At 38.7% G+C, this 26,840-nt stretch overlaps 6 protein-coding genes and 1 non-coding gene across 8 annotated transcripts; 4 read left to right on the forward strand and 3 right to left on the reverse strand.

Annotated features, from left to right (window-relative positions):
- LOC125584059 (3-hydroxyacyl-[acyl-carrier-protein] dehydratase FabZ-like) lies at positions 1-1,699 on the forward strand. Its single transcript, XM_048751885.1, has 4 exons — positions 1-603; positions 684-744; positions 856-1,000; positions 1,292-1,699. The coding sequence occupies exons 1-4, from the start codon at positions 393-395 to the stop codon at positions 1,547-1,549; spliced, it is 675 nt and encodes a 224-aa protein (XP_048607842.1). The 5' UTR covers positions 1-392; the 3' UTR covers positions 1,550-1,699.
- Positions 1,700-2,106: 407 nt separating this feature from the next.
- TRNAR-ACG lies at positions 2,107-2,179 on the reverse strand. The gene has a single exon. It is a non-coding gene; the product is annotated as a tRNA-Arg (tRNA).
- Positions 2,180-2,298: 119 nt separating this feature from the next.
- On the reverse strand, positions 2,299-5,576 carry LOC106384906 (asparagine synthetase [glutamine-hydrolyzing] 3-like). Its single transcript, XM_013824830.3, has 13 exons — positions 5,406-5,576; positions 5,050-5,188; positions 4,831-4,932; positions 4,580-4,721; positions 4,386-4,481; positions 4,208-4,302; positions 3,966-4,124; positions 3,578-3,880; positions 3,358-3,492; positions 3,204-3,284; positions 3,027-3,113; positions 2,840-2,947; positions 2,299-2,747 (listed from the first exon to the last, which is right to left on the reverse strand). The coding sequence occupies exons 1-13, from the start codon at positions 5,483-5,485 to the stop codon at positions 2,532-2,534; spliced, it is 1,743 nt and encodes a 580-aa protein (XP_013680284.1). The 5' UTR covers positions 5,486-5,576; the 3' UTR covers positions 2,299-2,531.
- A 2,541-nt stretch (positions 5,577-8,117) lies between these two features.
- Positions 8,118-10,043, forward strand: LOC106384904 (ras-related protein RABH1e). 2 transcript variants are annotated; one of them, XM_013824828.3, is made up of 6 exons: positions 8,118-8,369; positions 8,676-8,746; positions 9,053-9,141; positions 9,295-9,406; positions 9,509-9,599; positions 9,688-10,043. In XM_013824828.3, exons 1-6 carry the CDS (start codon positions 8,253-8,255, stop codon positions 9,829-9,831), a joined length of 624 nt encoding a protein of 207 aa, XP_013680282.1. In that variant the 5' UTR covers positions 8,118-8,252; the 3' UTR covers positions 9,832-10,043. The 2 variants fall into 2 exon arrangements, with proteins under 2 accessions (XP_013680282.1, XP_013680283.1); XM_013824829.3 differs by having other exon boundaries at positions 8,345-8,573; positions 8,615-8,746.
- Positions 10,044-13,709: 3,666 nt separating this feature from the next.
- On the forward strand, positions 13,710-18,934 carry LOC106386636 (transcription factor MYB92-like). The gene is made up of 5 exons (XM_013826461.3): positions 13,710-15,288; positions 16,163-16,307; positions 16,485-16,688; positions 16,766-16,895; positions 16,978-18,934. The coding sequence occupies exons 2-5, from the start codon at positions 16,241-16,243 to the stop codon at positions 17,732-17,734; spliced, it is 1,158 nt and encodes a 385-aa protein (XP_013681915.2). The 5' UTR covers positions 13,710-15,288; positions 16,163-16,240; the 3' UTR covers positions 17,735-18,934.
- LOC106384903 (40S ribosomal protein S6-2) lies at positions 18,821-20,715 on the reverse strand. Its single transcript, XM_013824827.3, has 6 exons — positions 20,496-20,715; positions 20,344-20,408; positions 19,842-19,899; positions 19,659-19,767; positions 19,299-19,571; positions 18,821-19,215 (listed from the first exon to the last, which is right to left on the reverse strand). Exons 1-6 carry the CDS (start codon positions 20,499-20,501, stop codon positions 18,977-18,979), a joined length of 750 nt encoding a protein of 249 aa, XP_013680281.1. The 5' UTR covers positions 20,502-20,715; the 3' UTR covers positions 18,821-18,976.
- A 70-nt stretch (positions 20,716-20,785) lies between these two features.
- On the forward strand, positions 20,786-26,683 carry LOC106384901 (ATP-dependent RNA helicase DEAH12, chloroplastic-like). The gene is made up of 4 exons (XM_013824825.3): positions 20,786-21,754; positions 21,965-23,329; positions 23,419-25,198; positions 25,290-26,683. Exons 1-4 carry the CDS (start codon positions 20,873-20,875, stop codon positions 26,534-26,536), a joined length of 5,274 nt encoding a protein of 1,757 aa, XP_013680279.2. The 5' UTR covers positions 20,786-20,872; the 3' UTR covers positions 26,537-26,683.
- The last annotated feature ends 157 nt before the right edge of the window (positions 26,684-26,840 follow it).

Consider the following 26,840-nt stretch of genomic DNA (forward strand, 5'->3'; position numbering starts at 1 on the left):
CGATTCATAGATTTTTTTTTTCCATTTCCAAGTGGAGCAAATATATTTCCGATAATAAAAAGCAGTATCTAGTCCATTAATAGAATTCATTGCCATTTACTGCATCGACCACTTGTAGCATCGACCACTTGTAGCATTAAATAATAGCCATTCGTCATATTTTTCTTTCTTGGTCTACTTCAGTGATGACATCACGAGTGGACTCGGTCATACATAACGTGGGTAGTGGAGATTACGTGGGCTGAGTAGTTACATAAACACCCATTACAGGCCCAATAAATAAAAGGCCCATATAGCTATCCTATTTCACCCACCATTGTTTCCGTTGTTGAAGCTCTCTCAAAGCTCCCCTTCGAAATCTCCGTCCCTTCTTCTCTCTCTGTCGATCGGCAATGGCTGCCCCCAACTCCATTTTCACCACCGCTCCGTCGAGAAATCTCGCACCTATCTCTCTTCACCAGTCATTATCTTCACCGTTGAGTCTCCGGATCACTAAATCGAACTCCGTCGCGTTTCGTCCCAAACCCCGATCCAGCTCGCTCGTCTTCTGCTCCACCGATGAATCAAAGATCTCCGCAGAGAAAGAGATCCCAATTGAACTTAGTAAGTAAAACTTTCTCTAATGGCATTATAACTTAAAAATTCGAAAATTTCAATTAAAATAAATAAATAATTTTTTGCAGGGTACGAGGCTTATCCGACAGTGATGGACATTAACCAGATACGAGAGATTTTGCCTCACAGGTGAATAAATTTCTCTTACACGTTGTTTCTCTAGCTGAAGTTGTATTGTTCTGATTCCTTGTCTTAATTTTTTTTTTATAAAAAAAAAATCGATTTTGGACTGTTGTGTAGGTTCCCGTTTCTGTTAGTGGATAGAGTGATAGAGTACACAGCTGGTGAATCTGCGGTAGCTATCAAGAACGTTACCATTAATGACAATTTCTTTCCTGGGCATTTCCCTGAGAGGCCCATTATGCCTGGTGTCCTCATGGTTGAGGTAATCATCTCATTGCATGCTTCTCTCTTTTTGCAATACATTCATAGTTCAAGAGAAGTTATTTGATCTCCAGAGTTAGAAGAATACTTATTAGTGTATATATACTAGCCGGAGTTAGTTGAATTGTTACTTATCATAGCTATATATGAACATTTGCTTTATAAGTAAAACCAGTAGCAGTCTGTTCCAGATGTATGTGAGATGAAATGAGTAGGAGACTCATTGTGTGTTAATAAGAGCTATATATAGATTGCCTCATCAATTAGTTTTTTTTTTTTTTGGTTTCCACAGGCCATGGCTCAGGTGGGAGGTATAGTGATGCTAAATCCAGAAGTGGGCGGATCTAAAAGCAACTTCTTCTTTGCTGGAGTCGACAAAGTGAGATTCAGAAAGCCTGTGATTGCAGGTGACACTCTGGTGATGAGGATGACGCTTGTGAAGCTGCAGAAGCGGTTTGGGATAGCCAAAATGGAAGGGAAAGCATACGTAGGGAACACTTTGGTATGCGAAGGAGAGTTCTTGATGGCTATGGGGAAAGAAGAGGAGTGATCATGTTCTCATGCCTTTTGCTTTTTTTTTTCTTACCCTTGTGGGTACGAGTTTATCACACATTGAGTCTCATTTCTATCTCTAGTTTCTGTTGTTTGTTCCAAATGTTGTTGACTATTTACAAGAAAATAATGAATTGGAGTTATCACACTGATCATAATACCTTTTGCTTGTTGTTCTTGCCCTTGTGGCCTTTCATTGATTGCCATAACACATGGGGCTCAGGCTTATGATGCGATTGTTGTTCATCACCGAATGTTCTCAGTCGAATGATATGTTAGGCTTATGATGCGGCTTGGTTGTTTAAAGAGCGATATTGAAGATAATGGAAAGGATCATAGACTTGATGATGATGAGGAAGTACAAGGCCATGAAGAGAAGCTCTGAAACAATGGTTGAGAAGACAAGAAACGTCATTGCTTGGTGGCTGTAGAAATGTATTATATAGAGCAACAGAGGCTGATGGCGTTAAAAACGAAAAAGACGCTTGGTGGCTGTAGAAATGTATTATATAGAGTAAACAGTGGCTGATGATGGCGTTAAAACAAAAAAGAAGACGACTCTGCTGGGGATCGAACCCAGAATCTCTGGTTTCGTAGACCAGCGCCTTATCCATTGGGCCACAGAGTCTTTTTGTTTAATGTATGATATGTTAAAATAATAAACATTTCATCCCCAAATAAAGAACACTGAGATGAAATGAAACATAATCTAGTTTGGACAACTCGGGTGTATTAGGAACTCCTAAATTAAAATACTGAACTGACACAAATCTAGATTAACAAAGTTGAACGATACATCATACATAAAAGAAAAGCTGAAACTTTGTGACAAATGAAAGAACCAGAAAATCACCACCAACTTAGGTACATCCTCAGTTAAAGAGACAACTTATTGTACTTATTGATCCTACGGAAGATGATAAACGTATTGTCTTTTGAGAAAATAAAAGAAATGCACGACTCAAACATTCGTTTCATCCTCAAACAATGGCTTCTGCAGTTTTCTCTGCCAGCTTCTGTACCTTCTCAGGACGAGGAGCTTCAGCTTTATCTCCTTCATAAGCTGCAACATGAACTCCAAGAGCCGCACGACCCGACGGGTCAAGGTTCCCTTTCCAAGCTGCGTCCCACTCCACAGCCTTTGCGGTACTACATGCTACACTTGGACCTCCTGGTACAGTAGCTCTAGCAGCGCTCTGCTCATTACATAATCCCACAAAAAACAAACAGATCAGAGCAAAGATCAAAGACAGTTCAGGCGAAGAAGTAAGAAAATGATAATTGTAACCTTAGGGAAGAACTTTTCAAAGATGGCTCTGTAGTAGTAAGCTTCCTTTGTCACAGGTGTGTTATCCGGGAAGACAAAGTTTGCGTTCGTCAGCATTGCGTCAGAGACCTAACCATGAAGAGAAAAGAAAGAACCACATTACATAAGATTCTTTCCTTGTAATTTAAAAAGACAATCTTCTTCTTACATGTTTGTTTGCATGATCTTTGAGACCATCAATCCAGCTGTATCCAACTCCATCACTGAACTGTTCCTTCTGTCTGTACAGAATGTGCTGCATTTCACCAAAAAGATGAGAACTTGTAAGCAAAGCTGCTTACTTTCTTTAAATTTCAGGGAAGCACAAAGTTTTTGGTAAAAGAACCTTTGGTAGATAAGGATTCTTCTCATCATCGAAGGCATTGCGTAACACCCATTTCTCAATCCTTCCCAAGTCAGGCCTGATCTGCATAGTTGCAAAAGCAGTTTTATATATTAAAGAAACATTCTTTTGATGTGTAGAAAGATGTGCAACCTACCATCTTCCACTCTGGATCAATGCCCATTGCTACATCTAGAAACGCTTTATCAAGGAAAGGCACACGAGCCTCAACACCCCACGCAGAAGTTGATTTGTTAGCCCTCAAGCAATCATATTGATAAAGTGCTTTGATCTGCATCAGCAGCACACAAACAAGGTTAAGGCAGAGTAAGTAGCACAAGAAACGTCTTGGTCTAAAAACTCTAAAAGGCGTTTACCTTTCGGCATGTTTCCTCGTGTAACTCCTTCTTGTTAGGTGCTTTGTGGAAGTACAAATACCCTCCAAAAATCTCATCAGAGCCTTCACCGGAAAGAACCATCTTCACACCAAGCGATTTGATCTTTCTCGACATGAGAAACATTGGAGTGCTGGCTCTTATAGTAGTCACGTCATAGGTCTCAACATGGTATATAACTTCTTCTATGGCATCTATCCCTTCCTGAACTGTGAAATGAAGCTCGTGGTGGCGAGTTCCTAGATAGTCAGCAACTTCTTTACCAGCTTTAAGATCAGGAGATCCCTGACAAAAGAAAGCAAAAAGGTAAAATAACAAAAAAAAATTATGAGAACATTTTTGAGTGTTTAGGTATGAAGCCTTTAAGGACCTTTAAACCAATGCAAAAGGTGTGCAGCTTGGAACCCCACTGACGAGCATCTGACTTTTCCAAATGGCGTATAGCCACTGAAGCAACAAGGGATGAGTCTAGTCCTCCAGAGAGTAGGACACCAAAAGGCACATCGGTCATTAGTCTCTTTATTACAGCCTGCAAGTCAATTATCAAAGAAAGTATGAGCCTTGAGCAAACTAGACAAGCAATGTTAAATGGATAAGAGCTCCAGAGTTTACCTTCTCGAAAGTATCGCGCAATACTAAGGGATCATAAGGGGTTGAAGGAACGAGCTCAGAGAACCATGGAGGGTTGTACCACCTCCTAAGACCACCTACAAGAAATGTAACTCAAATCAATTTAAGTAAGCCAAGAAACATCATGAAGTTGCTATAAAATAGATGAGACTTTGCAAACCTTGTTTACTCGAATAGATATGGCCTGGTGGGAAAGCCATAAACTGTTCACAATCATCACTAAGGGCTTTCATCTCAGAAGCAAACCAGACAGAACCTGTGGAAGATTGTTTACCAAAGAGTAATCAATGAAAAGGATTCAAACAAGACAGTGAAAAAATACACTTCAATCCATTGAGGTGTCTGTGAACGCACCATCGAGACCCCAGCCAATGTAGAGTGGGATGACACCAATGGCATCCCTAACAGCAATATAACTTTTGTCCTTAGTATCAAGAAGGACAAATGCAAACATGCCGTCCAACATGTTGATAAATTCCTCTCCATGTTCTTCGTACTGCAGAAGAGAATTAATCAAACAGATGGTGAGCGATGGAACAGAGTCTAAACACAAAAATCTAGGTGACCATCTTGCAGAAAACACACAACAACTAAATGGTACTTACAAGATGGGCAAGCACTTCACAATCACTCCCAGTATGGTACTTGTGAGACTTGAGACTTTCACTTTCACGCAATGCCTTGTGGTTGTATATCTCTCCATTCACCTGAAAAGCAAGTTAAAGCGTCCACTCAAAAATAACCCTTAATCATGTGAATCCTCATTAAGTTGGACGTGTGACATATGATTTGAGAAATTGAGATCAGGTCACAAGCCAATGTACCGTGACAACGACGGTTTTATCTTCGCTGTAAAGCGGCTGGTCTCCAGAAATGGGGTCAATGATGGCCAAACGCTCATGAGCCAAGTAACAATCCTCATAACAATGGAGCCCGCTCCAGTCAGGACCTCTATGTCTCAATCTACACAAACAGATCTTAACCATTCAATCAATCTTTCACGATTACATATGCATTTCATTTAACAAAGTCACATCATTTTATCCATAAAGGTTGAAACTTTCCTCTTCCAAAACAAAAACCCATTAACGTTTAGAACATTACACAGCCCAATGAGATCGAGAAACACAAATGAGACACGATAAAGGAGAAGACTTTATGGATTGAGAAATGAGAATACCTGCGAGAGAGTTTGATGATACGAGAACGTGTGGCTTGTGAGTTATCGACGCATCCTAGAACAGCGAGAATCCCACACATGGTTGATGGATGGTGGCGGCAATACAGAACACAACGGCTTCTGAGAAAATGGCTGCTGGAAATAGGCTAAAGAGATGATTTTTATAACGTGGGTTCGACTCAATCAGAGCCGTTGATTCTGACAAATTAAATTGTTTTTTTATTTCCAAAGAGAGAAGATTCGATTTTTATTTACCCTAGTTTGCTTTTGACTCGTTGAATCTTGGGGAAAGATTCTCGAGAATAAAAACGAAATTTAATTTGGTGAGTAGGTGTTACTTTACCATAGGATATACACTTACTACGAGATAAAATATAGTTTTAATACATACAGTCTCTGACGACGTCGTTAATGTAGGAGTCTGAAACAATTAGCTGGGAATGTTTTTTCTTCTTTTGGTTTTGAGATGAAATCACAAGAAGAGAGTTACTACCTTGAGAAACATATCAATTGCTCTATAGAGGCCGTCATGGCATTTCCAAGCAACATTTCTGCTAGAACCTCAAACTTGGGTGATGGATAAACATGGATCTTTTGCAGATTTGGCTAAGTAATTGTCCAATAGCCTTGGCTTTTTTGGACCCTTGCTGCTCTTGCATCAAGAAATACTCATGACAAAGAAAACTGTTGAAGACAGAACCATGGTAAAAATTCAAGTTACTAGAATCCAAGTTCTGATTCTTCCAATCTTAGTTGTCTAGAGTTGCAATTACCAGTCTCATATATACTTGAAGACTGTCAAGCTAACACATGTTTCTTTTATTAAATACACTGCTTTGATTAATCTTTGATCACATATGTTGTGAAAGTAGTTTCCGGTCGAGGATAAAGGCCAGAGTATTTTTTATTTTATTTTTAAAATTTTTTAAATTTTATTCACTTCAAAAACCTTTGTACAACCTGATGCTACTTGTGTAGAAAAGTAATCATATAGAAAAGTTAAGAGGAAAAATAAAAAAATCATCTACTCCCAAACCATATTTCTGTGGCCTTCTCATGTCTGCCTCCAGCTTTCTTTTTCAAAGAAGAGATCCTATTTCTGATCATCTTATCCAAAGCCAGACTATTTGAGTTATTAGGAATCAGAAGAATGACAAGAACTCCAGACAAGAGAACATTAGCAAGTTGTCCAGTATACAAAAAATAAAACACTAAGGCTCTCTTATCAGTATAGGGTCATAAGGACCTTGGCATACTTTTATACTGCAACAACATTATGACCTCATGTTGATAAAAAATGTTATGACACAAACCCAACAGTATCTCCAGTTTCTTTCTAGCTCTATGAAGAACGTTCAGAGGCAATTCTCTAACAAATCTAAGAAGTGTGTGGTAAAAACAAGAATCAACTTCTGTCATGTCCACGAACTATCTTGTAGGCACTACTGCAACCGGTATATCTACTTTGCCCCACGAAACTTGACTGCATCATCTGTTACATAGAAATAAACAAAAAGAAACTTGACTGCATCATACATATTGTGCAATGTGTTACACTTCCTTTGAGAAGATAAGCTTGTTGTAACAAAGAAAATAAGTCTATTTTCCTTGACTATCATTATTCATACGGATATTTGGAGTGTTTTCACCTTCATAAGGTTCTACACGGCATCGTTTGAAGATATCACCATCGTCCTCAATCCAGCTCGTTGTTTGTGTGCATTAGTTAATTTTTTCTGCAACACTTGAGTTATGATGCAAATATTTTTATTTAATCAAACTTGATTTATGTGCATTAGAAGAAAATTTAAGACGTATTTTTTTGTTTGCATCAACGTTTATTTTCTTTTTCTTTCGAGTAAAGAATGCATTTTTAGTCTCTTTTAACATGTAAACTGTGAACATAAAAATATGTTTATGGTTGACCCAAAAAAAAAAGTGATCCCCATACATTATTGCACAAGAAAAGAAAGAGAAATTGATTACTCTGATAGTTTATTTCATGTTTTGCTTTGACAAAAGTGAGTAATTCATCTAAACAGAACTTTGAATAATTTTAATTTGCTATAACTATGCAAATTAATCAATTTCAATTTTGCTAAAAATTATTTAGATATTTTATTTCCCTTTTCTTTAGAGAAAAAGACTAGAATAGCACTAAATCAAGTTTTTGTTCCCAAAGTAGCACTCAAGGCTCAAAGTCACAAAAATAAGTTTCATTAAAGAGGTAAATATACACTTATACCCTTTGGGTTAATTAATCCAAACCTTAGGGTTTAGAGTTAAGGGATGGGGTTTTGAAATTAGAGTTTAAAATTTTATAAAAAATAAATACTAAAATAAAAATTAAAAATTTTAAAAACAGTTTTAAAAAGTATTTTTAAATTATAAAAAAAAATTTGAAAAACAAAAAAAAAAAATTTTCAAAAAATTTTCAAAAAAAAAATTATAAAAATTTCGAATCTGAAAACATATAATCTGAAACTATAAAAAAAAAGAAATTTATTTTTTTATTTTTTTATTTTTATTTTATTTATTTTTGTTTGTTTATTTAATTTTAAACCAAGGGTATTAGGGATATTTTACCCTTTAATGAATGTCATTTTTGTGACTTTCTCCTTCTAGTGCTATTTTTGAGACATAAACTTCAAAAGGTGCTATTATTGACAATTGCCCTTTTCGTTATCAATAAAAATTATATTGGCGGTTACTTTTCGCGTCTACAGAGCCATAATATAAACGCGTCAAACTCAAACCTCGTCTTCGACTCTCACCTGAAAAATCGAAACCTCTCAGATCTAATCCCCTCCATCGTTACGGTGACGATCGATCTCTTGACAGCGAGAAATGGCGGCGGTGACACCATTAGCAAAGTTCAAGCTCGTCTTCCTCGGAGATCAATCCGTCGGCAAGACCAGCATCATCACCCGTTTCATGTACGACAAATTCGACACCACTTATCAGGTTTGTGAAACAACACTCCATCCACAAATCGATCGATCGATCGATCGGTTTCTCTCGAAATCAATTGCGATCTACATCTATTTTCGAATCGTCTGTTCGATCAGAACGCAGAGTGATTCGCGATCATTATATGATGTATTTGTGTTGTGGGAGGTTTGGATCAGATTCGAAATTTTGAGTAGTGTCATGTGTAATGTGGATCAGATTCGAAAAATTTGAATGTAATGTGTGTAATGTGGAATCAGATTCGAAATCTATGTGAATCTTCGTTATGTTATTGTGTGTTTGTTTTGGAAAATGTTGCAGGCAACTATTGGGATTGATTTTTTGTCGAAGACAATGTACCTTGAGGATAGGACTCTTCGTCTCCAGCTATGGTAAAACCATCTTTTACCAAAAATAAACAAGCAATGAATGAATGCTTAAGGTTACATGTTCATTTGATTAAGATGCTTAAGGTTAGAGGGTAATGATCATATATGATTAAGGTTACATGTTCATTTGGTAATATGTCAATGGAGTCTTTCAGCTTTTAAATACGTGCTACTAAATACCTTGTATCATCTTTATTGACTATTGAATTTTCATTTTTTTAGATTTAGTTTTTGGTTTATTATGTGTATAGTCTCTGGTGCTTGATATGTGCGTTTCAGTAAGTGTATTGTGACTTTATGATGGCACAGGGATACTGCCGGGCAGGAAAGGTTTCGAAGTCTGATACCAAGTTATATCAGAGATTCCTCTGTTGCTGTCATTGTCTATGATGTTGCTAGTAAGACTTTTTTTTCAGCTTTACAATCAAAGTTTTCTTTTGTATACGATCTACACAGGATCGACAGTACCTGTTATAGACATCTTTTCTTTGAATAAATCATATTTTTTTTAAGAATTGTTTGTAAAGTCTCGTACTTTTGTCAATGTATAGATAGGCAGTCATTCTTGAACACCTCCAAGTGGGTTGAGGATGTTCGTACAGAGAGAGGTAACGATGTCATAATTGTTCTGGTGGGTAACAAAACAGATCTCGTTGACAAGAGGTAAGACACACTTGACCTTAATGATGGCATCGAATCCAATGAATAATAAGTTGGATGTAATTTTTTATTCATTTAGCTATCATCAACTTGACATTTTGACAGGCAAGTGTCGATAGAAGAAGGGGATAACAAAGCTCGTGATTTTGGAGTGATATTCATAGAGACGAGTGCAAAAGCTGGATTTAACATCAAGGTGTGAGAATCAACTATCTATCCTAATGACTGTTTTAAAGATCTTGAGACTTCTTTGAAATAACGTCTGGTATTTTGTAAACTTGTAGCCACTATTCCGAAAGATCTCAGCAGCATTACCAGGAATGGATACACTTTCTTCAGCGAAACAAGGCGATATGGTTGATGTCAACCTAAAGTCATCCAACCATTCGTCTCAAGCGGAGCAACAAAGTGGTGGCTGTTCGTGTTGATTAATTTTTGTTAAAAAATATACTTTAACAGCAACAGAGTATGGAGATTTTTTTAAAGATTCACAACTTGATTGAGTAAATAAACTCTGGTGTAAGGAAAGAGAATTTTTACTTGGCAACTCTAGTATTCTTTAAGATGTTTTGAGTTCAATATTGAGCTGTGTAATAATGACGCTTGAAAGCTTAAGACAAAATGTTTTGCTCTGTTCTGATTGCTCATTCTTTTAACAGCATGTACTGGCAATCTCTTTTTTTGGGATCAAATCATGTACTGTCAATCTCTGTATCGACATTATAAGACAGGAAACAAAGTGAGATAAGAGATTCAATATCTCATATGAGTTTTGATTATTACTTAATTCAAATGTCCCTCAAGTGTAAGATATTAGACAAAAGACAGGAGCAGCAAATATGTAGAGCTCTTTACTTGTGCCATCCGTATTGCTGGTTTCTGCTAGCAGCCCATTGGGTTCTGAGTCTTCTGATCTCTTTCAGAACAAGCCTTGCGTAGTTGCTTATGTATTTCCATCAGTTTAACATTAGTGAGCAAAAAAAAAAAAAAAAAAACATTAGTGAGCAAACAGCTAAAATAAAATTTCATCCTAAAAACTGTAGTCATCAGTTTGTATTTCTTTCCATGTTGAATTAAATGAATTTTCCCATTATTTAATTTTCAACTAAAAGGATATTTCACAATGATATATTTTTGACACCCCATTATCACTAACTGAAGAGTGCCCTATAATATTACACACACACACAAACAAATTTGTAGCTAAAAAATTATTACAATTTGTTTTGGAAATTATTTGCTGCCAGTGCCAATCATCTGATTCATATTTCCTTTTTAAAAATAAGTTCAATACTTTGTTATGAATAAAATAAGATATGGCCCTATTTACCTTTGAGAATAAAATAAAATTTTGTATACAGACAATTGGAGAAGAATCCAAATATGGCGGGAAAAACAAGAAAATTATTTAGGCTTTTTCCATAGGGTTCATAAAAGTCTGTCACAAGAGGTCCGATTTAATGGAATAGATCCAGTGTTTGCGTGTTTGACACGCTACTTTAGCTGTGTGAACGACCCATTTAGGTTCCTCGAATGAAGAAAATTGATAGACGAAGAGAAATCGAGCTGGAAAATCTCGAGCGAAGAAACCCTAGATCGCGGTTGCTGCCGCTGACGGGGAGAGGATGAACGATCTCCCGATGAACGAGGTGAATGCAATTTGGGATCCTTTTTGTTTGTTTACAGGCTGAGCCGGTATGAGGTAAACTGATATCTCTAATTATGAAAAAAAAAATCTGATATTTAGGAAAATGTTTGGTACGGTCCTTTCACTGGAAACAAGCCCTATAATACTATGCATAAGGCGTTTATCTATGCTTCTTACGGATGAGAAGGTATTTCATTTATCGATCTAAAAACCAAAGTGGAAGCTATAATCTTTGCTAGGTTTTCTGGAACTAATACCGGAGATATTGACTGGGATGATGGGAAATAGACTAAATAGTTTCCTTATGCATGTGCTATGTTCTTATCAACTTGATTGTTTAGGTCTTGATTCTCTTCATCACAACTTGGTTTTCTTCTTCTTCGTATTGCGCGCTGTATACGGAATCTTATCCGATATAAAACAATCGTAAAGACTATAAACAATGCTCTCATTCATTCCACTATCTATAGAATATCTTGACTTACAGATTTGGTTCATATTGACATTCTGTCTGATGCTGCAGTTTTCAAGCTAATCAATGTCTTCCTCTTCCAAGCAATCTCTTGTGTTGATGACAATGTACTGGAGTTCTTCTTATCATCTCATACTACTCTGGTAAATTTCAGTGATAATTTGTTCTTTGAGTTTCTGAATTCAGGAGTTTTGTCAGCCATTTGTGACTTAAATATGCCCAACACATATAACTATCCCACTTTCTGCACCATAGATGATACATAATAAGTCTTATTTAAGTCTACGTTGGCATTGATAAGTATATGCTACCAGATTTCAGTTTCAAGCTATAGGAGTTTGCTATCCAAGGAAGGTCGTTACAGTTCAATACAGGTATCTCATTTTTTTAGTAGCTAGCAAAAATTGCAGGATGGTAAGTTGTAATAGTCTGATGTCATGTTTTTCTGTAGTGCTGCTTGTTAGTTGTTAATAATTGTGTTGGTTCACTTGTCTGCTGGGACTCATGTACAAAGATGGTTCTGCATATTTTTCTAGTGTCTTGTTATTGGAATAACTAGATGGTTGAAAGAATAAATGATCTACTCCATGATGATTTACCCAATATAGTTTTCTGAAGGTTAAGTTAAAGATATTCTGGAAGATCTATCTGCCATAATATTATATAGGGGAAATCGTCAAAATTATAGACTTTTCTGCATAATTTATTGATTGCTATATCTTTTCACTATTATCTTAAGTTTTGGGGTTTGCAACTTTAATCTCTGTGCTGTTTACATCTATCAGTATATTGTTTATTTACACATTCTAATCCTGCATCTCCAATTGACCAACTTTCCAGCGTATCATTAATATTTTTCTGTTTTATTATAGTATATAGTTTTGGGAGAACTCCTGTGTGTTTTCCCGTTTCTATGAATAAGTGTAGGGATAAAGTTGAAGCTTTGAGGGATAGGGCAGCGTTTCCTTAATGTTAAGTTCTACCAGTTTATAATGAGTACAAAAGGCTTAGGACAAAAGGCAGATCTAAAGGCGACTTGTGAGGTTTACTCATAGATAGCTTTATGTACTTCATTGGAACTTAGTTTAAAGATTTGACTTACCAACCATGTGTTTTAGAGTTCTGCACAGCTTTTTATGATGCTTTTTGTCAAGATTATCTATTATGAATCCTATTATTACGTGTATATTCATGCAGAGATCTTCGTACTTTTTTGGGTCAGGCCATGTGACTTACTTTTCATGCAAAAAGCTTCCCCAGTCTTTTGTCTTTAAACTCGTACTTTCGTGAAAAAATCAAACACTTTGCCTGTTTGCTCTAGCGACTACCTTCTTAAAAGCAACAATGTTATTTTTCAGATTTTCTTATTGTCTTCTGCTTGATGCTTGCTGGTGAGGAAAACGATGAACTAAAAGGAACATGGAGAGTGGCATGGCGACTCTCTCTCTCTCTCTCTCTCTATCTCTTAGTTCTGAGGTTTGTAATTGTAAATGCTTCTTCCCATTTCTTCTTCTAATCACTAGTATACTCATTCAGTACAATCTATAATGCAGCAAATGTGGTTGCTACAAGCACATTTAAACTTACTATGGTAAAAGTATTTCCAAAATTTATGGTCTTCTCTCTGTATTTAGCTATGTTGATTGGTGATATTAAAGGGGCTGTCTAGGGAACATCATATTTTCGAGCACAGCATTCATGAAAAAGATGACACATCCTATCTACCTTTATCACATGACTGGTAAAGTTAGCTAACTTTGTCACTTAAAATAAGTATACCTTTCATACTTATTTTAAGATTGTTTACTGAATAAATCTTGTTTGTTTGGTTTATAATTTGTGGTTGTTCTGACTTGATCTCCTTTTCATAGTAAAGTTCAAAATTCAAAAAAAAGGTATAGGTTCAAGAAAATAGGCTCAAGAACCAAGTTGAGAAAGCCACTACTAATACTTTTTGGATGCTAAACACTTCTGTTTTTTAAAACTTAAAACACTTTCTTAAAGTATCTGTAGATGTAGCAAAGATGATGCCTAAATTTACTATTATAAGGAGTGGTTGGTTTATTATTAGTATATGGCTTTTTATCATTTCACTAAATTATAAATTCATCATTAGTCTTCTTGGTTTCTTAAAGATACATCATTAAATACACATTTTCTGTAGTGTTTTTCTTCTTTGCGTTTAGTGAAACTTTACTTATGTTATGTGATTCCTCTTCAACTGTTTTTATTTGTTGATGTTGATATATCCCACTACATGATAGATGTCGTTGTTGCATCCAAAGTAATATATTCATAGAGCTCTTGGATTGCATATTCTTTCATTGTTGGCCTCCATGTTTTTTACTGTCTTTAGCTGTAAAACAACCACCTAAATGACATTTAGTGGTTGCTAGTTAACATAACAACACTTAAGACCATATATATATGCTTTCAGGAACCCTCACTGATGATGATGATGATGATGATGATGATGATGATATCCGAAAAACGAGCATTCTGGTTTCCACTAACTTGTGTAAAGTACCAAGAGTTGAGTATTATACACTTTATTTATGTTTTATCTTGCCTTATATAGATTTTATGGAATTTTGAAGTTTGTTGAAAAGAGCTCAGGTAAATGCATAGGTTGATGAAATGTATATTTACGTTCACATACACTTGGTAAAGGGCTAAGTATGTTCATTGCTGGCATAGAAAGTCCGATATTTTAGACGCGTTGTTTAGAAACTTAGGAGAAGAAGCAATTCAGCTGTTTAGCTGGCGTTTACAACCAAGTTGTTTCGTTTATTTATTAGAAGAGGAGAATGGTTTATGTGATGACATCAATATCTCATAAATAATAATTTGTGATAACCTAGGGCCTTCCTTAATTCTTTAGTATTATCTGTACCTGCTTCCTCAATATTTGAGACTGTGGTCCACTCTGCGAGGAACCCTAACTCAACAAGCAATTCAAATCACTCATTCCCCTATTAAATTAATATTTTTGTGAGAGTTCTTGGTTTAAAACCCCTTTTTGAAAATTCGTAGGCTTTTTTTCTTGCATATGTCTAATGATACTCGTAAGCTTAAACCATTATGAACTCTAGGATGCATGATCCTGGGATTATTTCGCTTATGGCTTTCATTAACTGGCTCCTGATTTGTCTCTATAACTTCACATTAAAAAGTGTTTCAAAAAAAAATAAAAATAAAAACTCTACATGAAAATATTACAAATTTAGTTTCTTACATTTTGGACTATATATAATTGGAAATGTATGCTCAGGAAAGTTATCTTTGTTGGGTAATCTAGGCTTAATTCGTTGCGTGCGTATTCGCTGGTTTATACTCGTAGTGTAGGTATAAATGTGTTGAATGACAATATGGTACTGCAAATCCAAATATGCTCAGAGTATCATATTTCATATTAACCTACAGTTTCTGCACACACTAAAATACCTTCTAGAAACTGGCAGATTTGATGCCCTCATTTGGCAAAGCATCTTCTTGTTTGATTTCTCTATGTTTTCTTAATTAGATTTGGTTTCTTGATATTAGGTTTTGCAGTTTGAAACTATGCACGAAACCTCTGATCTTCATCATATAGAAGACACATAAGAAAAAGACAAGAGCTCGAGATATGACATTGGCTGTAATACTGAGGCGGAGGGAGAAGATCTTTTAGGTTTCAAAGATGGTGGAAATTAGATAATTTTCCGCACCCACCTCTTCCCTAACCAGATCCTTCCTAACGGTCAAAATCTGTCATCATCATCAATAGTAAGTTATCACTGCTACCATGTCCTCCATATTTGTCTGTCCATTTTTAACATCTTCTGTGAAAACAATCTTTTGCTTTGTTACGAATTGTATTTATTTCCACAAAATGAAACGAAACCAATACTGATATGCTTTCAATTTTGCAAATCTTCATGTAGTAAGTTTTCTTCCTAGAAAAAGCATTTGAGGGTTGGAAATTCTGCAAGTATTATCTAAATTTTGCTATATCAGGACTTTCTCATGTGTCAAACATAAAATTACACTGTCATATCAGACCCTCTCTGCATCTTTTATTTGCTGCATAATACATGTATATATATATATATGGACTTGTTTTAGTTTCATATTCTTTAAGCATTCTCATTTTCATAGACAATAGCTCTTAGGGTTATTGCTTGAATTTTGTTTGGTTGGTTAGTTGGTCTTAGCTTTAAGCCTTTAACTGATATGAAAAAAAATACAATAATAATGTAGCTACGCTTATGATATATGAGTATATAAATTAATAAACCATGGAAGTGGATGATGCAAGGAAACCTATTTTGCGTGCCAGTGGAGATGTCTCTCTGGCCACCCTTTTGTTTCCATGTGTTGTTGGCGCTGCCTTCTATTTCAAATCCTTTCTCTTTTTGTTTGTCTCCAATGATTAAAATTATATAACTAACATTTTCGTCGTCCTGTCAGATTCCCTTTATGGCCCTTCTCCTACATCATTGCCTAATCGGAGAAGATCTTTAATTTATGGATTGCATAAAAAAAATGATAAAACCCTCTTGCTAATGAGTTGATCAGTAGTGTTTTTCTGTTTGTGTGAAATGAACTGTGAAAAGACCAAGCAATAATTATGTGTAGTTATTCTCCTTGACAAATGCAGGATTTGATACTAGGGCATAGTTTGATGGCTACTTATGAACTACTTCCCAGTTAAAGACAAATTAGAGAAACAGTTGATATGTGTTTGTTCATTAATGAAGACGGCTGTTCTCGAGATGATAAGACAAGAAGAAGAATTTACATTGGTAAGGAGCGTATGTAGGGAATAATAGAATAATGATTAGAAAAAATGGAATTGAAAGGTGAAAATGACATATGGTTGTTTTGGTAAGCGCGTATAGGAAAGAAACACGTGAAGATAAAAGAATGCTAGCTAGGTTTAATATAAATAGAAATAATAAGCAGTTAATGGTTGTGAATAGAGGGAAGCAACCAAATCTCAGAGATAGAGGAAGGAGAAAATAAAAGAGACAGATACAAGAGATCAGCGAACATGAGAAGATCTCCTTGTAGTGATGACTCTGGTCTCAAGAAAGGTCCTTGGACTCCTGAAGAAGATGAGAAACTTGTCAACTATATCCAAAAACATGGCCATAGTAGCTGGACAGCTCTTCCCAAGCGTGCTGGTATCTGCTTTGTGTTGTTCTTGTTTTATAGCTTCTCATGTGACTGTATATGTCTCTTTAATTCTCTCTCTCTATAGGTCTTAACAGGTGTGGGAAGAGTTGCAGGCTAAGATGGACTAACTACTTGAGACCTGACATCAAGCGAGGGAGATTCTCTCCAGAGGAAGAACAGACTATCTTGAACCTTCATGCAGTTGTTGGAAACAAGTAATCTTTTGATTCTTTTTTAATTTTATAGTCAACGGTTTTGTGTTCCTGTACTGCTTGCTTATGTTGATAATGTTATAAGGTGGTCAACGATTGCGAACAACTTACCAGGGAGAACAGACAACGAGATCAAGAATTTCTGGAACACCCATTTGAAGAAAAAACTGATTCAGATGGGAGTTGACCCAATGACTCATCGTCCAAGACCTGATATCTTCTCCAGCTTATCTCAGCTTGTGTCTATGTCCTCTAACCTTAGAGGTTTTGTTGATATGCAGCTCCAGTTTCAAACTGATCAAGAGCAAACTATACTGAAACTCCAAACCGAGATGGCAAAACTCAAATTGTTACATGACCTCCTTCAACCACCTTCCATGAATAATAACACTAACCCTAATGACTTTGACACTCGCAGTCTCCTCCACTCTATTGCCTCCTTAAAAGAAACCTATACCACCAGCAATAATCCCGACCTTGGTCCCTATCTTCAGGACTTCAGCAGCATACCATCCCTAGAAACCTTAAACACCAACATGGTACCATCATCTATTTCCCCCCGAGATCTTGAGGACAGTCACTTTAAATTCTTCAGTCAAAGAGATAACTTACCTGTATCTCCAGTCTGGCTCTCGGATCCCTCCAGCTCAAATCAGAGTTTGTTACCTTCTCTTGATCATTCATCTGTTGTGAGTGGTGATCTGATTAGAAACCAATACATTATTGAAGATGTCAATAGCAATCTCATGACCTCTTCAAGCGGTCAAGAATCAGGAGCTTCAGCTTCACCTGTATGGCCTGATCATCTACTGGATGATTCCATATTTTCCAACATTCTTTAGCCTTCGTTGTCTTTTTCAGGTATGTTTTGGAGGAACTCAAAAATCAAATTTGGAGAATGTATTTGCGTATCTATATGTATTGTAGACACATCATATATGTGTGTTCATGTTGTGGAATGTAAAGTACGGTACATGTTTCATAACTCATATATATGCCTGTTGTTATCAATGTTCTTTAGCATATGTTTCTCACCCATATGGCCATATCCGAGTTTATGTTATATAGAGATGATTTTTGTGAAGTGGAGGTCACTTGTAGTTGTAATTAGGGTTTTTCATAATTGTTTGGATCTTTTGTTTTACTTTACTTGCTTGCAAATCGAATTATGTACGAGTATATAGATGTTATAACACTTTTTGTATCAATGTAATTTTAAAGCAAACATCAAACACACTGAGGTTAGAATAGATGTTATACATTGTAGAGTTTGAATATGGATGTGTTTCATTATCATTCATTCATATGATCATTTATCCTTTTTGCTTTGCCAAAAGCAAATAATGGAAGAAATGAAGAAGCATGTGATCGGCTGGCTAACGATAATATAAAAAGGCCAAGTAGATGTTTTAATAATAAAAAAAACGAGAGATGTGATGTCAGATAAGGATCTCTGATTAGGTTAAAGAATAATTTACTCATTGAGCTTTTTGCGGCAAAGATCGAGTGCCTTGAAAATTTTAGTATTGTAATTTCATCCGAATCCAAATGGATCCATTTTCTTTTGTCAACTTGTTTTTCACCGTAGTATTTAATCTAAAATATTAATATTTTAATCAACTTTTTTTCTTTTTGACGTCAATCAACTTTTCTGTATATTTATTACTAGCGTAAACTAACAGATTACTAATTTGCTTTGGTGAATCAAATCGCTTTTGAAACGACACCGTTAGGAAATGGGCCTCAGGAACGAAACTAGAAGGCCTTGACCCAATACGATTACACTGACGAAGAGTTTCAATGCATCTTTAATTTCGTTTCGGTCCTCGTAGTTTGCTTGTTTGGAGTTCCAGATTGACTTTGGTCTGAATTGTTTAGCTGTTCTTATTCATGGATTGGTTTCCAAAATAGATAAAAAAATCAACACATAGCAAACAAGTTCAAAACTTTGATATGATAGAAGGTTTAAGAGCTAACACAAAGCAGAAACCAAAAAAGATAGACGTTCAAACGGCGTTTACATGTCCAAATACGACGAGAAACAGACTAGAGAGAAGGAAGTCTCTTGATATTTGAAAATGGTTTTAAGCAGCAACGGGCTTAGCGGCAGCAGAAGAGAGCCTAGACCTCTTCTTGGCCAAACTTTCACTACGGCGATCACGCTGCTCCTTGAGCCTGGAGGCAAGAAGCTTCTGGTAATCAGCTGCGTCAGCGTTAGCCTTGGCGATTCTCTTTTTCTTGTCAGCAATTCTAGCTCTCTTCCTCTGAAGTGTCAAAGGAGTCACAAGCCTCTGGATCTTGGGGGCTTTGCTCACTTCCTTACCTGTTACAACCCCAAGAAAGAAATAAGTCTAAGAGGACCATTATTCTTAAACCACAAGATCATGTTTTTGATTCTCTCTTTACCTTTCTTGTTAGTGAATTTGCGGCGGTAAGTGTTGACATACTTCCTGACATCATCATCCTTTCCAAGGTTGAACAGCTTGCGGATCTTGGAAGCTCTCTTGGGACCTCTCATCCTTGGCTTCTCGGTGTCGGTAAGCCCGGGAAGATCCTTCTCACCCTTCTTGACAATGACAAGGTTAAGAACCGAGAGATCTTGGCTGACAATGCAACCACGGACAGACTTTCTTCTCCTCTCACCAGTCCTCCTTCCGTGTCCTCTGAAACAAGGAGTACCTATTCACACAAACAAGATATTACATCAATCCAAAGAAATGAGATAGTGAAAGACAAAAGAGAAACTGATCAGGAGGAGACAAGTACCTCGGTGAAGCAAAAGGCGGACACGACCAGGGGTGAGAACTCCCTGTTTCATTGGGAAACCTTGCTTGTCGCAACCTCCCATGATCTTGAAAACGTACCCCTTGAACTCCTGCAAACAGACAATCTCAATAACAACTTCGACGAGAAATAAATAAAATGAAAATTATTAGTACACATTATCACCTCGCCCAAAGCATCACCGCTAACTTCCTGAGAGAGCCTCTTGTCGTAAAAAGCACGGCTGCAACATCAAAACTCAAAATCAAACTCAACTCATTTGTCTCGACTGTGATTTAGTCATGTTGGTTCATAACTGGTTAGTAATAATATCAGAGAATCACAGACACATCCAATGTCTAAACAGGTTCTGTCGGGGGTAAAAAAAGTAACAATCATAAGTTCCTAAGGTTCGTTCCGAATAATTTAATAACTTCATTTCGATTCATAACTGGTTAGTAATTATAATCAGAGAATTACAGACACATCCAAATTCAATATTACAGCAGGTTCTGCCCGGGGTAAAATGGTAATTATCATAAGTTCCTAAGGTTTGTTCCGAATAATTTTAATAACTTTCACAGGAGATGTTACGCATTGAACACTCATTAGACAAAATGCAAGTAAAAGGAAGAGCTAATCCTAAAGCTATAAAGAAGGACTACGTGATAAGAATCAAAGATCTTACAGCTTTTGGTCATCGTCGATCTCGAGCTTCTTCTGGCAACCAGTGGTAGGATTCGCGACGTTGAACTGCGAAACAAAACCAAATCCAGTGAGCAAACCAAATAAATCAGATTATCTCAGAGAGAATACAGAAGACGGAGAAGATGAGCCTACCTTCATCGTTTTCGATTGAAACTGCCACTACAGAGCTTCCTGCGAGAGAAGGTGAAGATATATATCTCGCGGCGCAAATCGGCTAGGGTTTTGTGCAAATGAGCACATGGCCAACTTATACTGGAAACAGATGAGTATCATTACAACCGGCCCAAGTATATGGGCTTCATAATCATAGGCCTTTAAGGCCCAATTATATTTCTTTTTCATCTCTCGTGAAAAACAAAATAAGTAGGTTCTAGAAAAAGTTGAATAAAAAAAGTAAAGAAACAAAATAATTATAAATAGTGTTTTCCTTTTCACTGCCCTCTGAAACTTTTTCAACTTCTTTCGTCTCTCTCACTTTGCTAAACAAACACACACAAGACTGGCTTCCGATGAAGAGTTCACTTCCTCCGGCCTACCGTGGAAGATCGGCGACTAATCGCCACCCATCTTTACCCTCAGCTTCATCTTCAACCAATTGTAGTAACTTCCGCTCTCCGCCGCTCAATCACCGACAATACCCTAGCTCCAGTTTCCCGCCAAATTACAGACGCGATCGGCCTCCGGCGACGCCGAATTTCATCGTCCAGCTTGTCCACCCGAGAACCCCCGCCGCCGAGCCGTCGCCGTCCTTCTCGGTTAGAAAGCAAGTGATCAGCACCCTCGCTTCGCTCTGCGGAATCCCGGAGGAATCCATCCACGTGCCGCAGTTCGGATGCATCGCCGGGAGTTTCAGTTTTCGCCAGTGGGTCGACGCGCTCTCCGCCGTCGTGGCGCTCTGGGAGTACCGTCTCCAGGGGAAAACCCTTTTAGTTCCCGAGCTGGTTGCTAATGTCACCGTCCCGTCAGACGTGGAGGAGCTTAGAGACAGGCTTCGTGGTCTCTTCTCGGGTCACGTGCTTTCGATCATGGACAACGGAGATTGCGTCAAGAAGGTGAGGGCAGAGATAGAGGAGAAGTCTCGTCAAGTTGAGTCCTTTTCTTCCAAAAGAGGTATCAATATTGAGGCTTTTGAGAGAAAGAAGGCTATTGAGGCGGAGAGAGACTTGGTTGTAAAGCGTCTTGAAGAGTTCAAGAATGGTATGAAGAGTATTGTGCGGTTTCTTGAAGGAAGAGATGGAGAAAAAGATGACGTGGCTGTGTTTAGTTTGGAAGGAGACTATGATTGGCCGCGTATTCATAGTTTGATCCGCAGGGAGTGTCGTAGGCTAGAGGATGGGTTGCCTATTTATGCTTACCGTCGTAATATTTTGAAGAGGATTCATGGCGAACAGGTAGTGTATAGTGGCTGTAGTGGTTGTAGTTCCTCTGCTAAGTCTTAGTTTCCTCTGCATTGTCGTGTTTGGACAGTTTTGAGTTTGTAACAATTCATTTACTTGTGTATAGATTTGTGATTCAAGCTGATTTATGCATTTGTATTGTACAAATGAATCTATTTTTGGACATTTTTGAGTTTGTTTTAATTTATTTACTTGTGTTCACAGGTAATGGTATTGATTGGAGAAACCGGTTCAGGGAAGAGCACTCAGTTAGTTCAGTTCCTTGCTGATTCCGGAGTTGCTGCTAGTGAATCAATCGTTTGCACACAGCCAAGGAAAATTGCTGCCTTGACATTGGCTGATCGAGTCAGAGAAGAAAGCAACGGTTGTTACGATGAAAGCTCTGTCCGCTGCACTCCAGCTTTCTCTTCCACCGAGGAGATTAGTTCCAAAGTCGTGTTCATGACTGATAACTGTCTGCTTCAACACTACATTAAAGACCGGAGCTTGCCTGGTGTTTCATGCGTTATTATTGACGAAGCTCATGAGAGAAGCTTGAACACGGACCTTCTGCTGGCGTTGCTTAAAGATCTGATGTGCAGAAGAATTGACTTAAGGCTTGTCATCATGTCTGCCACGGCGGATGCTTACCAGCTCTCGGACTACTTCTTTGGCTGTGGGATTCTTTGTGTCACCGGAAGGAACTTTCCGGTGGAGATTATTTATTCCCCTAGCGACGCAGAAGGGAGTTCTGGTACCGGACGTATTGCTCCGTATGCTGATGATGTTGTTAAGAAGGCAGTGGAAGTGCATAAAACAGAGAAAGAAGGAACCATCCTTGCGTTCTTGACTTCTCAAGCAGAGGTTGAATGGGCCTGCGAGAGGTTTATAGCTCCATCTGCAGTTGCTTTACCGTTGCATGGAAAGCTTTCCTTCGAGGAGCAGTTCAGGGTGTTCCAAAACCATCCTGGGAAACGAAAGGTGATCTTTGCCACGAATATTGCAGAGACCTCTCTGACTATCCCTGGTGTCAAGTATGTGATCGACTCCGGGATGGTGAAAGAGAGTAAATATGAACCTAGAACTGGTATGAGCATCCTCAGGGTTTGCCGTGTCAGTCAAAGCTCTGCTCGACAACGTGCTGGTCGTGCTGGAAGGACAGAGCCCGGAAGATGTTACAGACTCTACTCAAAGCACGAGTTTGAGTCGATGAATCTTAACCAGGAGCCTGAGATTCGGAGGGTCCATCTTGGTGTAGCGCTGTTGAGGATTCTTGCTCTGGGTGTAGACAACGTGGCGGATTTTGACTTTGTCGACGCTCCTGTCCCTGAAGCCATCGCAATGGCTGTGAAAAATCTTGTTCAGCTGGGTGCGGTAATTGAGAAGAATGGTGTTCTTGAGTTAACACAGGAAGGGCACTGTTTAGTCAAGCTTGGTCTGGAGCCGAAGCTTGGGAAGTTAATATTAGGCTGCTTCAGACACAGAATGGGCAAAGAGGGGATTGTTCTTGCTGCTGTCATGGCTAATGCTAGTAGTATATTCTGCAGAGTTGGCAGCCTCGATGATAAGATGAAAGCTGATTGCCTAAAGGTATGATTCTGAGCTCCAGGTTAATTTTGCTATAATGGTATTTTTCTTCCAGACTGATTCTGAAGTTTTTCTGTTTTGTCATCTTCAAGGTGCAATTCTGCAACCCTAATGGAGACCTGTTCACTCTTCTTTCGGTGTACAAAGAATGGGCATCTCTGCCGCGAGAGAGAAGAAATAAATGGTGCTGGGAGAATAGCCTAAATGCCAAATCAATGAGGAGATGTGAAGATACAGTCAAGGAGCTGGAGATATGCATTGAGAGAGAACTTTCTCTTGTGAGTCCAAGTTACTGGGTCTGGAACCCAACCGAGGGTAATAATAATAAACACGACAAGCGTTTGAAAACGGTTATACTTGCATCTCTCGCTGAAAACGTGGCGATGTACACTGGCTATGATCAGCTTGGGTACGAGGTGGCGTTGACTGGTCAGCAAGTCCAGTTGCATCCGTCGTGTTCATTGCTAGCGTTTGGACAGAAGCCAACTTGGGTTGTTTTCGGTGAGCTGCTATCAGTCGTCGACCAGTACTTGGTATGTGTAACTTCGTTCGATTTTGAGGCTTTGTCTCTGCTTGATCCACCTCCACCTTTTGATGCTTCTCATATGGATGAGTGGAGGCTCCGAGTGGAGAAGGTGGCTGGTTGTAGCAGCACTCTGCTAAAAAGGTTCTGTGGGAAATCTAACTGTGGTCTGGTTTCGATTGTTTCTCGTGCTAGGTCGCTTTGTGTGGATGAGAGGATTAGTATTCAAGTTGATATCGATCAGAATGAGATTCTACTGTATGCACCTCCGCACGACATGGAAAAAGTCTCGGCCCTGGTGAGCGATGCATTGGAGTGTGAAAAGAAGTGGATGCGTAACGAATGCTTGGAGAAGTATATATACCATGGCCGGGGACAAGTACCTATGGCACTGTTTGGTTCTGGTGCTCAGATAAAGCATCTTGAAGTTGATCAGAGATTCTTGACGGCCGATGTATTTTATTACGGCGACAGTTTCGTTGATGACAGAGAGCTTCTGAGGTTCCTGGAGAGGAAAATCGATGTGTGTATCTGCTCTATTCACAAGTTTGCTGGGAACAAGCAAGACTGTGATGAGAAGGACAAGTGGGGTAGGATAACCTTTCTCACTCCGGAATCTGCTATGAAGGCAACAGAGATTCAGAGATTTGATTTCAACGGATCGGTGCTTAAACTATTTCCATCGCTGGCAACTGGTGGGGGAGGAATGTTCAAGATGCCTTCATTCCCTTCTGTTACAGCTATGATTCGTTGGCCGCAAAGGGAGAGCACTGGCAGAGGCGTTCTTAAGTGCCCATCCGGTGATGTTCACAGCGTATTTAATGGGACCTCTGACATTGTGATAGGAACAAGATACGCCCGCTTTGAGACGGATCAAAGGTTCAGTGACTCAATCTTGATTACTAATATTGACTCAGGTCTTGTGGAAGCAGACGTTTTAGATGCTTTGGAGTTCTACACGGGGAGAACAGATTTGGAATTTTTCCTGTTGAGAAGAAAGAGCGTGCGGTGTCCACCTCCTACTGTCTGTGCAGATATGCTGCATAAGAGGATATTTGCGTGCATGTCATCGAGCAGTCCAGAGCCGAACTGCGTCCAAGTCAAAGTTTTTGAACCAAAAGAAACAGATTATTTCATGCGAGCGTTGATTACTTTTGATGGAAGATTACACTTGGAAGCCGCGAAAGCTTTGGAGGAGTTAGATGGAGAGGTGCTACCTGGATGCCTTTCATGGCAGAAGATCAAATGCGAGCAAAAGTTTCAGAGCTCCATAATCTGTCCTGCTTCTGTCTACAACATAGTCAAAAGACAACTGAATGCTAAGTTAACAAGCTTCGAGAGACAAAGAGGTAACTTCTACCACCTAATAGTAATAACCTTACAGTGTTATCTGACTACTTCTGAGCATAGGTTTGATATTTCTCTTATATATATTTGTAGGAGGTACTTGGCATCTGGAGCCAACACATGGTGGTGCTTACCGTGTTAGAATATCTGCTTATGCAACAAAACCCATCTCAGAGATGCGGAGATCTCTTGAAGAACTTGTAAGAGGAAGACCCATAAACCATCCAGGCCTAACCCCAAGGGTCTTGCAGCATCTCTCTTCCAGAGACGGTGTTATTCTGATGCGGAGGATCCAACACGAGACTGAAACGTACATTTTACTAGACAGGCACAGTCTCACAGTACGCATCTGTGGATCAGAAGAGAAGATCGCTGCGGCTGAGCAAGAACTGGTTCGGTCGCTTCTGGTCTATCACGAGAGGCAGCAGCTCGAAATCCGCCTCCGAGGTCCTCAGTTACGTCCTGACCTCATGAAGGAAGTTGTGAACCGGTTTGGTCCGGATCTCCAAGGTATCAAGGAGAAGGTAAACGGTGTGGATCTCAAGCTCAACACGCGGTACCATGTTATTCAGGTTCATGGGAGCGTGGAGATGAGGCAGGAAGTAGAAAAGATCGTCTACGAACTTGCACGGGAAGGTAGTGAACCGGGAGGAAAACCAGATGACATTGAAGTTGAATGCCCCATCTGCCTGTGTGAGGTTGATGATGGATACTCTCTAGAAGGATGCTCGCACCTCTTCTGCAAAGCTTGTTTGTTGGAACAGCTCGAGGCATCGATGAGAAACTTCGACGCGTTTCCCATACTTTGCTCTCACGCTGACTGTGGAGCTCCGATAGTACTCGCTGATATGAGAGCGCTCTTATCACAAGAGAAGCTAGACGAGCTCTTCAAAGCCTCCCTGTCCTCTTTTGTAACAACCAGCGATGGTAACTTCCGGTTCTGCTCCACTCCTGACTGCCCTTCCGTTTACCGCGTAGCTGTTGGTCCTCGAGAGTCAGGGGAGCCGTTCATCTGCGGAGCTTGTAACGCAGAGACGTGCAGAAGGTGCCACCTGGAGTATCACCCGTATATCACTTGCGAGAGGTACAAACTGTTTAAAGAAGATCCGGACATGTCGTTGAAAGACTGGGCGAAGGGGAAGAACGTGAAGGAGTGTCCGTTTTGCAAGTCGACGATTGAGAAATCTGAAGGGTGTAACCATCTGCTGTGTCGGTGTGGGAAGCATATCTGCTGGGTTTGCTTAGACTTCTTCACTCATCAAGAGCCTTGTTATGAGCATTTGAGAGCAGTCCATGGTGGAATAGGAATCTTCGATGAGCTCGGCATCCCCTTGCTTTGAAGTTTGAAAAACCGGACCCCCCTTTCAATGTGTAAAATTAGTCTCTAAGCTAAGTCCTTGTAATCTATATATTATGTAACATCTGGTTTGGTTCATGTGTACATATGTCGAGATACTCTGGTTCAGTAGTATTCCTTCTTTAACCAATTACTAGATCATAACCTGATGCCATAGTATGAATGTTTTTGTTACTAGTCTTAGATCTGATTTGCTACATCACCCATTTCAAGTTAAAGCTGTGGGAATGTGAAGATATTGCTTATTGGAAGTTGAAGAGATTTATACAGAAGTTTCAGTGCTAACT

Source organism: Brassica napus, chromosome C3, assembly GCF_020379485.1.
Source record: "Brassica napus cultivar Da-Ae chromosome C3, Da-Ae, whole genome shotgun sequence".
Classification (NCBI taxonomy): Eukaryota; Viridiplantae; Streptophyta; class Magnoliopsida; order Brassicales; family Brassicaceae; genus Brassica; species Brassica napus.

Excerpts from the sequence above, each read along its gene's own strand:
- LOC125584059 (XM_048751885.1), top strand. The coding sequence starts at position 393 with ATGGCTGCCCCCAACTCCATTTTCACCACCGCTCCGTCGAGAAATCTC. Across the intron at positions 745-855 it reads CGAGAGATTTTGCCTCACAG|GTTCCCGTTTCTGTTAGTGG; the intron begins GTGAATAAATTT and ends ACTGTTGTGTAG. Across the intron at positions 1,001-1,291 it reads CTGGTGTCCTCATGGTTGAG|GCCATGGCTCAGGTGGGAGG; the intron begins GTAATCATCTCA and ends TGGTTTCCACAG.
- LOC106384906 (XM_013824830.3), bottom strand. The coding sequence starts at position 5,485 with ATGTGTGGGATTCTCGCTGTTCTAGGATGCGTCGATAACTCACAAGCC. Across the intron at positions 4,303-4,385 it reads TATCTATTCGAGTAAACAAG|GTGGTCTTAGGAGGTGGTAC; the intron begins GTTTGCAAAGTC and ends CATTTCTTGTAG. Across the intron at positions 3,285-3,357 it reads TTGATCCAGAGTGGAAGATG|ATCAGGCCTGACTTGGGAAG; the intron begins GTAGGTTGCACA and ends GCAACTATGCAG.
- LOC106384904 (XM_013824828.3), top strand. The coding sequence starts at position 8,253 with ATGGCGGCGGTGACACCATTAGCAAAGTTCAAGCTCGTCTTCCTCGGA. Across the intron at positions 9,407-9,508 it reads ACAGATCTCGTTGACAAGAG|GCAAGTGTCGATAGAAGAAG; the intron begins GTAAGACACACT and ends ACATTTTGACAG. Across the intron at positions 9,600-9,687 it reads AAGCTGGATTTAACATCAAG|CCACTATTCCGAAAGATCTC; the intron begins GTGTGAGAATCA and ends GTAAACTTGTAG.
- LOC106386636 (XM_013826461.3), top strand. The coding sequence starts at position 16,241 with ATGTGTTTGTTCATTAATGAAGACGGCTGTTCTCGAGATGATAAGACA. Across the intron at positions 16,308-16,484 it reads AAGAAGAAGAATTTACATTG|AGGGAAGCAACCAAATCTCA; the intron begins GTAAGGAGCGTA and ends GGTTGTGAATAG. Across the intron at positions 16,896-16,977 it reads CATGCAGTTGTTGGAAACAA|GTGGTCAACGATTGCGAACA; the intron begins GTAATCTTTTGA and ends TAATGTTATAAG.
- LOC106384903 (XM_013824827.3), bottom strand. Across the intron at positions 19,900-20,343 it reads ATCGACGATGACCAAAAGCT|CCGTGCTTTTTACGACAAGA; the intron begins GTAAGATCTTTG and ends TTGATGTTGCAG. Across the intron at positions 19,572-19,658 it reads CCGCCTTTTGCTTCACCGAG|GTACTCCTTGTTTCAGAGGA; the intron begins GTACTTGTCTCC and ends TTGTGTGAATAG.
- LOC106384901 (XM_013824825.3), top strand. The coding sequence starts at position 20,873 with ATGAAGAGTTCACTTCCTCCGGCCTACCGTGGAAGATCGGCGACTAAT. Across the intron at positions 21,755-21,964 it reads AGAGGATTCATGGCGAACAG|GTAATGGTATTGATTGGAGA; the intron begins GTAGTGTATAGT and ends TTGTGTTCACAG. Across the intron at positions 23,330-23,418 it reads TGAAAGCTGATTGCCTAAAG|GTGCAATTCTGCAACCCTAA; the intron begins GTATGATTCTGA and ends GTCATCTTCAAG.